The sequence below is a fragment of the Pavona decussata genome, unplaced genomic scaffold (genome assembly GCF_977016875.1).
Source record: "Pavona decussata unplaced genomic scaffold, jaPavDecu1.1 SCAFFOLD_416, whole genome shotgun sequence".
Classification (NCBI taxonomy): Eukaryota; Metazoa; Cnidaria; class Anthozoa; order Scleractinia; family Agariciidae; genus Pavona; species Pavona decussata.
In genome coordinates this window covers 167,130-178,146 of record NW_028145778.1, presented here as the reverse complement: position 1 = coordinate 178,146, position 11,017 = coordinate 167,130, and the positions used below count along the sequence as shown (strand labels likewise).

The 11,017-nt window shown below is 40.2% G+C and overlaps 2 protein-coding genes across 2 annotated transcripts; one reads left to right on the top strand and one right to left on the bottom strand.

Annotated features, from left to right (window-relative positions):
- Positions 1–934: 934 nt before the first annotated feature.
- LOC146450886 (uncharacterized) lies at positions 935–3,792 on the top strand. The gene has a single exon (XM_085099702.1). The coding sequence runs from the start codon at positions 1,174–1,176 to the stop codon at positions 2,545–2,547; it is 1,374 nt and encodes a 457-aa protein (XP_084955828.1). The 5' UTR covers positions 935–1,173; the 3' UTR covers positions 2,548–3,792.
- Positions 3,793–4,237: 445 nt separating this feature from the next.
- LOC146450885 (uncharacterized) lies at positions 4,238–10,663 on the bottom strand. The gene is made up of 5 exons (XM_085099789.1): positions 10,237–10,663; positions 9,054–9,294; positions 7,409–7,657; positions 5,981–6,175; positions 4,238–5,450 (listed from the first exon to the last, which is right to left on the bottom strand). The coding sequence occupies exons 1-5, from the start codon at positions 10,507–10,509 to the stop codon at positions 4,606–4,608; spliced, it is 1,803 nt and encodes a 600-aa protein (XP_084955915.1). The 5' UTR covers positions 10,510–10,663; the 3' UTR covers positions 4,238–4,605.
- Between the last annotated feature and the right edge of the window lie 354 nt (positions 10,664–11,017).

Here is an 11,017-nt window from a genome sequence, read left to right as displayed (position 1 = left end):
AGTTAGACGTTTATTTTTCAAGTCGATTTTATAAGTGAGCAAAATCTTTATAAGAAGTTTTGCAAGATATTTCTTTACACTTTGTTACTCTGTGCACGTTTTTTGGATTCCTTCTACTGTCACTTTCTAGTTATCTACATTTACGCCAATCATGTTCGCTCGGTTTCAACCGAGTTCAAACCTCGATAACCCGCCGAGAAGAGGCACGCTTTTAGCCACGAACACGGCAAAACATAAACAGTAAGTGCCAATTAAAACGGTTTTTATCCTGCACTTTATTGGTCCACAAATCCTAATGTCGCTATTGTTTATTGAACAATAAATGTTTTGCACGCTCCTACTTTTATATGTAAACTAATGAAACAAAAGGGAATTTAACAACGTTATTCAGCACTCAAACTATTTACCTCACTTTAAAGTTTATATTTAAAAACATTAACAACTTCAAGCTAAACAGTGAATTTCGAGACTAGAAGGCAGTAGGCTTAGATCTTTATCGATTCAGGTCAGTTGCCTTGAAACGCTGAAACAGTTCACAGATAAGTTTTGACTCAATGCTTTCTGTACATTTCCGTTTTAACCACAGGGGGCCAGTCTTTTTAGCTGGCTTCGGTCACATTTTCAGAAGCGCATTTCAACACCGCAGTCATTGTTTCAATTGCACATTTTATGTTGCATCAGTAATTGTTAAGTTTTCCTCTAAACTTTAGACATTGTTATTGCATTTTTTTTCTTTCCATCTTCGGGTTGTCGGTTCAGCACCCCATTGGGACTGCATATTCTGTCACAAAACATTTTGTGGTTCAACGACACGATTGATGACAATAATGAACAGCTTTTTCTTCTCTTTTTAATAAGTCTACGTTAAAATAATCCGATGAAATATGCATTCGCCAATCAGATTTGAGTGTTCTAACAATGGAGTCACTTTTAACAATAACCGGGTCAAGGGTGGGTGTAACGACCAAAGCTAATTTGAAGCGTTCACTACATTTTATTGCTTCCAGCTAAGCGACACTGCTTTTTACCTGCGTCTAGTAACCATTTTACTGGCTGAGCTCCAAACGTGCCAAGTTTAAAATGACGTAGATACACAGCGATGTTCACAGTGCAAAGATGAGCTTGAGTTGAGAAGTTAATCCAGTCATTCGGCGACAGTCTGAGAAACAGAAAATGCCGAACAATCTTAAAGTGTTGAACTCCATTCGCGAAAATATGCTGCAACGTAGAATTCCACCGGGCTCATTACAGCTCACTACGACAAATCCAGTTGATTTTTTAGCGGCTGTTAACGGCTCTCCTTCTGGCTTCTCAGAGAAAATGGCCAAGAGTTTAATTACCCCGAAAAGTATGTTGGAAATCAAAACGAGTCTGTGCAACTCAGTTGCTGATGAGACTGACAAAGACGATAATACCGGAAAGCCGAAAGACACTCCGTTTTATTGCAATCACTATCCTAAAGATGCTGTCTGCGAAACTTATGAAACGACAACAAGAAACAATGATATCTCATGGAAGGATATTGGTATCAACAGTTGTTTGGCAATTCAATCGACCTTACCGCAAACAAAGCCATTGTCGGGCTTTAAGAACCAGTTAAACACGCAACATGGTATTTTTGAGATGCATAACATCACCATTATTCGTGACAAACGCGATGCGGGTGTCCATACAGAAAATGCTCGAGCAAAAACATCATCCAAGTTGCTATTGTACAAACTGTTGTTCAATACTGGACAGAAAGGGGAAGCATTCGGAGAGTTTGACGAACCAGTTGGAGTGGCTTTCAACCCAGAAGGAGAGATCATTGTGGCAGACTACAATAACGACAGGTTGCAAGTGCTATCCAACGAAGGACAGATCGTTCGAGTTCATGACCACTACTCGAGGGAGAGCGGGAGGCGGTTTGCATTCATCTCCCCTGCTGGGATCGCTTGTGATCGTGCGGGGAACATGTTAATAGCGGAAAAAGCGAGAAACCGGGTGGTAGTCCTCTCTCCAGACGGTACAATTCTTCGCGCTTTTGGCCGACAAGGCAAAGAACAGGGGCAATTCAGGGGACCCCACGGGGTATCAGTGGACAGTCGAGGCCGTATAATTGTAACTGATACAATGAACTCCCGCATCCAGGTTTTCGACCCCGATGGAAATTTTCTATTTATGTTTGGAAATAAAGGTCCAGGAAAACTGAACTACCCCTGCTATGCAATTTTCCACGCCGGACGTTTCTACGTCGCTGACACGGACAACGATTGTGTTAAGGTTTTCGACACTCGCGGCACGTTTGTGAGGAAGTTTGGAGACGGCTTCAACGCGCCTTCAGGAATTGCAGTATACAAGAACAGGTATCTAATTGTTTGTGACTACAGCAATGACTGCGTGAAGGTGTTCTCTCTTGACGGTCGGATGGTGAGCCAGGTTGGCACCAGTGGAGAGGGGAGGGGCCAGTTTTTTGGACCGGAAGCCGTGGCTGTGAGCCCACAAGGAAAAATTGTAGTCACTGATAAACTCAACTGCAGGATTCAACTCCTTGATTTCATAAATTGAAATGCTATCCACAAAACAGACGTTTCTGGTGGAAGACTAGACATAGCTATATGTATATTGACATATGAATGAGGTTATGCTGTTTATAACTGATATGACAAGTCGCATTTGCGTAGCTTTGGGCTGGCTTATATTATTGTATAGAACTATCCCTATCACCCGCCCTATCATATCTAATCTTCCCATTCCTCCATGAAATTAGATGTCAGTGCGACCAACAAAATGTTAGATCTTGAAAATTGTTTCTTTTCTCAGTCTAAAATATCGGTTGTGCAGTAATTGTATATTCCATTAAAAAGAAGCAGAGTCAATCAAACTCGTCTGTGTCGGCGTAAAAAGATGGACGCAAATTTGCATAGACATGGCGAATTGCCAAGTCACCTCAAAAGTAGAGTACGTTTGGATTCTGTAACACGAAATAACTCTTTATGGTTCAAGCAGCTAACATTAAGTAATTTTCAAATCCGTTGTGACTGTAAGTATTCTTAAACGTAAAAAAAACTCGTAGTCAAAATTCACGTGCACATCAATATGCCTCACTACAAGTTGAATTGGCGGATTAGCACTATTGGTGTTTTCAATCATTGAATTCATCGCTTCATAACGTTTTGCACGCTAATTTAGTTTTTCTTAATCTATCCTTTGTCTGACATCATTCCCTGAGGTTATGTTGGCTGTTAGTACGTTTATCATGAACCGAGCCCACAGACGGAATTAAATTGCGGTTCGTTTGCTTGAAAGTGAAATTTCACTGTGTACATTAGCAGTGCTCTCTGCTTCAAAGTTAATGTGAAACTTGATTGAAGCTGCATTTGTGGTAGCGTTAAATCCATCTTAATCTTGATTAAATGATATGGATCTTCAAAGACTACCGTATATTTAAAGAAACGCTTGCTTGGATCAATTTGCCTACTGAGTAGGCACAAACTTTGCCTCTATTTCAAAACGGTATCAGTGTAGTAATTTTTCTCTCCAACCTGTTCGTGTTGATGTTCAAGATAAAATTATTTGTCTGTGAAACGTTTTAAACCAATCAAAGGAATGGTTTCTCGAACTGAAATGGCCAGTTGAGTCGCCAAAAGCCCTATTTTATTTAGCTCCTGGGAAAATTGTTTTTCTAATAAGCCAATATACATAAACAAAAATCAACAGTAAATAACAGAAGTACTTTAAACTGGTGGTGGCTACTGTATTTGAAAGGCAAAGTTATACTCGAATTGAATTAAAATAAACAGTTGAAATATGTTGCTTTGTAGAATTTGTATGTCGAATTTCTTCCTTTTTTTTTTTTTTTTGCTCAATTGTCGAACAGGAAGCAACTTGTCCAGAATACTTCTTCGGTCCGCTCCCCCCCCCCCACCCCCCCCCCCCCCCCATCCCCCTCTCTGTGTTTTCAGGGACTTGTTTATAGCTTGTGGGCGGTTCCTGTTGCAGAGGTCATCTGCTCCGGCTCATAATCAGTGTGTAGTTGCCGCTTTTGACCAGCGCTCTTGGCGCTGGCCTAAAGAAAAGGGGTCAAAGTCTAGGGAAGAGAGTGAAGGACTTCAAGTTATCCCTGGCTACTGTTCGAATCCTGCATGGGGGCATGACGCCGAGAGCAACTTTTGGTCCCCATGACAGTAGTTTTTATTTTCATGAAAATGAGCAGTTCATAGGAAGGAACATGTCCCGGAGCAACTAATAACGACAGAGTTTGCTTTGAAATTATTTATTATTGCAAGAGAGTTTGTAACATTTAACACTGAAAGTCGGCCTAGCTTAGAATTGTAGTATTAAGCACATAAAGCTTAATTAATTTCAAGGGGAACTTATGACGTTCCGTCGAGTATCAGCAAAAACGAGCGGCTCACTCTTCTGGGAAAAAATCTTTGAAAGGTTCTACTTCATTTGTCAATAAAATGCACTTGAAATTTAAGCCCCTTCTCTCTAAATGTAAGCCAGTAAACATGAGTTTTGCAGGTCAGCATTAGGAAACGTGACCAAAAGGGACACTTTGTTCCTCTACTAATCATTCATTGTACGAGCCGCTGACAAAGAGCGAACAGGAAAGACTGTGATTCAGGTGTCTTGTTTCAAACCTACTTGGAATTTCTTCTGCCAGTTTGCAAACTTTGTGTTAGCGCTTGGCTCCTTTTCAATGTTATCTTTTATCCCTTGTATCTTAACCATCGTTTGCATTGTCAAGTAATGATCGGGTGCTTGGAGAGACAGCCTTCGATTGGCTTGCATTGAAATATGCGCCTCTTTGAAAGCCATCTTGGCCGCTTTTGCCGCAGACGTATACTTGAGCTTTGAGATTTCCTTGAAGCGCGAGTCACGCCCGCCTGGAATGCGCGTGTTCGGGCTTTCCGTGCGCTGATTAACCGCGGGCGCTTTAGGACCCTCCAAATGACTCTTTGGACTCTGCAGCTGTGTTTCAGGTCGAGGCTGTGGTTGTGGTGGCCCGTGCAAGTTTACATTTGCACCTATTAAGGAACCGGGTCTTTCCTTGCTCTTTTGATCAAACTTGATAACGTCGGTTACTAACGAAGGTTTCCTTTCCTTGGGATCCTTGGCTTCCTTCGGCGGCGTCACTTCTTTTAATACATCAGTTACAATAGTACTGCGTCGCCTTGTCCGATGCCTGTTATAAGACTCAATAGGCAACGCTTTCTTTTCTTCTTCAATTTTGTGCAGTGATTTTGCCTCCTTTTTAGCTAAAGTTCGTAACAAGTCATCGCGCAGATTCAATCGATGACTTTTATCGTGTATCTCGAACCCAGAAATAGTGTGACGCCGGCCCTGGTCATTCTTATGCTTTGGGGGACTGGAGCTGGCTGCGAAAGTGAAACACGTGACCAGCTTGGGATTTTGTCCGAGTTTAGGGTGGACTTGTTTGACCTCGACTGGATAACATTCCTCGTCTGAGAAATGAAAGAGAAGGATAAAAAAATTAGCTGACTGATACGATGATATGTTCTTGATATAAATAGTGGTTGCTGGTCCAGTGCGTTCTTAAGTTTGGGGCTGTGAATGAAATGTTTTTAAGAGTTTGGTACTGTTTAGTACAAGCCAGTTTTAACCCCATAAAATCAGACACGTTGCGTGGTTATTTAAAGGCAAACCAATGATGCTTTCTCAGTCTTTCTTGCGGTGTTGTTTAATCTATTACCTTGAACAAATTAAAGGTTGTATCTATCCAAATGAATTTTTTAGTACTTTAACAGTTACAGTAAAAAGAACAACACTCGAGCCCTCTCGTAAAAGTGATACGAAATCTTTAAACGTAACTGTATAATTTAGACTTCAGCTAGCTTGAATGAATATTTCCACTGACTAAATGTCAATGAAATCGAAAAGAAAATAGCACAGCAAGCTTTGGTTTCACATGCAGTGCTCATTTGCTTTATTTGTTAGGTAAAATTACTGGTGAAAGTAGCTAGTTTATTCTTACCAAATTCATCTGTCTCAGGAGGAGCACATTCTGATGGTTTACGTACGGGCACCGGCATGAGATGTTCTTCCAAATAACGCAGATTGGGATGATACTTAAGGGCCTTGCTACACCAGGGGCTCCGAAAGGCCTGCTCCGCAGAGAACCGTTCATTTTGGTCCGGATTCAACATATTGCGAACCAGATCACGACACTCTGTAAGAAGGAAAGTAAATGAGTCAACTGTCAAAAGGCTGAGAAGACAGATCGACGACAAGGGGTAATTTTATGAATTTCTGGTAGATCTCAGACTTCCATATCCTGTTTCAAACATTCAACTTGTGGTTTTCCATATATCCTATTTATGAACCAGTTCCTAGAACATTTTCCTTTCCTTCCGAACAAAGTTAAAAAAATGATCAAAGCTACTGAGTTTCCTCGCAATGCAAAAGGTCAAATTTTGTACCCTAGCTCACACCAAAATGTACAAGACACTTTTTAAGGTGCTGTTAATTTTCTTTTCAATAATTTAATTGGAACACAGCGATAGCGACAGCATTGCGAGAAACGTTGTAGAACACATGTTACACTTCCCATCATATCTGGCAACGTTGCTAAAAGTAGAAGACTACATTGATCGACAGAAATAGTTGCTACACATCATAAACCACCCTGTTGTTCGAACAAATCATCTTCTTGTTCTTCTTTTTCTCACTTCTTCTTCTTCTTCAACCCTCAACATCCCCCTGCGACGGTAAAAAGTTTGGTTCTACAAGGAAGACAGTTTTTGGGGAATGTTTTTCAATGTTGTACGAGGAAAGGGGGGGGGGGGGGGGGGACGGATATTTGGGCCAAAGGATGTAATTTCCGTTGTATGTAACGAAATTTTGTGAGGAGCTTATCATGCAGGTGTATAGCATCATTTTGTTGCTCATTATAGTCTTTGAGCAACGCTATGCAGTTCAGCTTTAGTTTTTGGAAAGATTTATAAATCAAACGTCTTAAGGACGGTGCCTACTAATACAAAAGTATTCTTGCGCGGCTTATGACTATGTCAAAAAGCAGATTTTAGCAAGGGCTATTGGAATCTAAAAAGAAAATTGGGGGTAGCCACGCATTTTCAGAGATAATTTAGCAACAATAATTCAAAAAAGCATTTAAATACAAAGCAATGTATGGCGTTTTTTTTCTAAATTGAAGCTTTATTATCTCTGAAGAATGCATGGCTACCCCCAATTTTCTCTTTGGATGCCAAGAGCACTTGCTAAGTTCTGTTTTCACCACATAGTTTTAAACCGCACAAAAATATCCCTGTGCTAGTAGGCACCATCCATAGGAAACCCGAGTATCTCGGGATGCGCAGAACGTATGCGCAGTAACAAAAGTAGGCGCCGTCCTTACTTTTGCTGGGCACGTTTATTAATTAAAAGTTTTAAGTGACTGACACACCTTTACTGACTCTTTTGGAGAACTTGATCTTGCCTTGATAAGTACCCTTAGCTAAAGCGTTCATATCCTCGTCACTGAATGGTAGCCTAGCGCAAGCCATCGCATACAGCACCACTCCCATGCTCCACACGTCTGCTTTCTTGCCATCATACGGCTCTCCGCGGACGATCTGAGGACAACAGTACGCGAACGAGCCACAAAAGGTTTCCAAGAGACGATTCTTTATCGTGCTGACTGCAAACCCAAAATCTGGAATTTATGAAAACCATGCTTTTAAGTCGCTATACTTAAACGTACATCTACTTTGTTACTTGTTAAACGTTGCCAACTTGGTCAAGAGTGGTAGTGCTGTGTGTATATTTTTAAAGAAAGCCGTTTTCATGCAATCACTACTAGTTTATAGGGTGTTCGAGCTGTCCTTATATGTTGGAAAGAAAATAAGGTGTAGCAAGGTTATTCTTGGATGTAGGGATTTAAAACGAAAAAAAAAAAACGAAAACGAATTTTACAAAAATGCAAAATTCTCGAAGGCAGATGATTACATTGACCTATCTGATTTGATCAAAAAGTGAAAATATCTTGACAACTCAGCGTATTATATCTGCATACAAAATCCATCCTGCTCTTGTCAACTTTATAACGGTACTTGTGTATTATGTTTCGCACTATGACTGATATTCGCCTGACTTTAAGCTTTAAAAGTACTCAAAGTAGTATAACTTCCCTGTTTTACTCTAAATATTGATAAGTTTTCGGCTAAGTATCTTCTTATCGTAAATCTCGTTTCTTTAACTGTACACATCTAGTCCTAGTTCTTTCTCATTGTATTTTCCTTTCTCTTGTTTTAGCTGCTACTGTATTGTAAGTTACTTTTTTTTGATTCTGTAAGGTTGAACTGCTGTTATTTGTTATGCGTCAAAACCACTGCTCGCCTCGAATAGCTGTAGCTAACTGCGAGCAGTGCTTATCTTCTTTTTGTATATGTTTAAATCTTTACCAAACTTGAACTTGAACTTGAAGGATAAGAAATGTGCTCTTAGAGCTCTTTAAAATGCTTATATGTTTCTATTTGTCTTCAGATTTCTCACGAAAACTACGTTCCGGTTCCAGTCTCTAATCGTTTCCACAGAAAAAGCCATTTACTGTTTCCCTGCCTGTTATTGTGTGGTAGAATTAAATGAAGCATGCACGCTTTTGTACTGTAGTTATGAGTAGAGACGTTTAAATAAGTTGGTGTTGAGAGCGCCTGCCCTTCGGCCCTTCACTGATTTGGAGAAGAGTTCCAGGCAATGACACTATCGTCGTCACTGCTTGCGGATTACTGTAATAAGCTCATTTGAAATGTGTGGACAATTCAGAGAAAAATATTGTTCTTAGGACGGCTAGGAAGGCACAAAAACAAAACGAATACAATCCTAGCACACATATGTTTTCGACCTTTTTCCGCAGTGGTTCGGTGCATGTTTGACACCACGTTTGACAAAGATGGCATTCTCCTTGTGAGCAACGTTTGCTTTTTTATCTCCGATAATTCAACAACTGTTAGTGTATGCCGGTTTCCGCGCGCGCTGGACACTGGCTGCATGTTATTGTTTGTGCTTGGTGTGGCTGAGGGTTTGTAAAATGTATATAGCATTTTGTATACCTGTTACTTTTAGCCTTCCTTCTTTATCAAGCAGGATATTCTCACATTTCAGATCTCTGTGCACCACGTGTTCCTTATGACAGTATGCCATGGCAGCGGCCAGCTGACAAAACAACATGCGCACCTCTTCCTCCTTTAACATGGGGTTGTTGTTGACGTACTCCAGTAAATCGCCTTTAGACGCTAACTGAAGAACGATGTAGACTTTGGTTGAAGTTTCCACAACTTCGTGTAGTCTGATCTATGAAAATAATACTCACAGGGTCGTCACAGGGTAGATTATTGTAGATTCTAGCTTCTTAATTCAGCAAACTCAAGTAAGGGTGGAGGTGACCCAAGTTCGTTCTTAAGGCTTTGTTAAATCGGGACCCATTAGGGTAGTCTTGGGAAAAGGGCATAATACAGGTTTTCTAGCACCTGGTGAAACTTTTACAGATTAGATTCAGCTAACTCAGGCCGCTGCTTTTGTTTTGCGGATCTAAAAAAATTTGCAAAGTGTGAACAGCAGAGAAAGCGAGCTTTGAAAGCACGAGATTCGTCAGAAGTTCGAGATCGGGATAGTCTCCAGGAAATTTTGTCAGTGAGGTTTTCTAAAATAGTTTTTTTTTTTCATACGTTTCATAATTTTCATACAAATATAAAATAAAAAAGTTAAATAAGTGGCGCCAGTGACCAAAGCTTTCTAGCTTGAAGACATCTCCAGCTAATGCCGTAGCACTGAACTAAAGTAATTAAACACTGGACTGGCCTTGAGATAGCAATCAAATGATGGCTATAATCCTTGGCGACTTAAACTTGAAGCAATGCGTTTTTTTTTTCTCGGCTTGCTTCACTTTACAGGGCAAAAAAATAGAAGAAACTTGAAATTTAAGACATGAATTGGTTCATGCCAAGCTACATATATAGCAAAACGCCTCAGGTACCCAGGCTACACGATCTCGATTTTCAAATGCATCGAAATGCAATTTTAAAATCTGTCTTTATTACACAGTTATTTTCGAGAGAGACTGAGAGAAACCACCGATGCGGTTATTTGCTCATTTTTATTTTTTAGACATCGGGAATCTGAAACCAGGGTAACATATGGCCATGACACTGGAGATTTTTCTCAACAAGTGACAAAATTCAAAGCCAAAAAAACACAACAACAAACAAACAAACAAACAAATAGCGCATCACCTACCACATTGGGATGATCCAACCGATGCATTAGATGAACTTCTCGAGGCAGAAACTTTTTCAGAAAATCTTTAGGTGCTCTCCTTTTGTTGATAACTTTCACGGCCACTTGGCAATTGTGCTTTTTGGAATCGGCAAGCTTGACCTTCGCATAAGCCCCTTCTCCGAGGGTTTTTGTCAAAGTATAACCATGTTTCTCTATGGCTGAAAGCTGTTGTTCCTTCTTTGGGACCCATGAATCGTTCTTTTTCACAAGGCTGATGTTAGATTTTAACATCGCGGTGCTTTAGTAAAAATCATCGAAAATCACTTTTGCTTGCAATTTTTCCACCTTCAGTCATGTGACCATGTTCTCAAAAGGCCAAGCCTTTCGGTTTATTTTTCCGCGCGCATCTCCGTGATTCGAAAACCGCACTTATTTAAATTATGATGTCATCAATTCAATCAATTAGTTTACTATATTTTATATTGCAATCTACGACAGTTTCTGATTGTAAACAAAATTTACAACTTCGTATGACATGAAACTCGTCTCAGACCAGCTGCCATTATCGAAAATATGAGAATCCACCAAAGTGCGTAGTTCCTTCCATAAAGCTTGGTCAGCCATTTTTCCATCCTTTCGTCTAAACCCCCTAAACGGAGAAGGTAACTCGTTTCACAGATGACACACGTTTATGGCCGGTCTGACATCAGAAATTGTACAATACGATATTGATTGGAGCTGTAGAATAACTGATCATTGTGTAAATAACTGGTCTTTAATTCACAGAATTTGTCTTAAA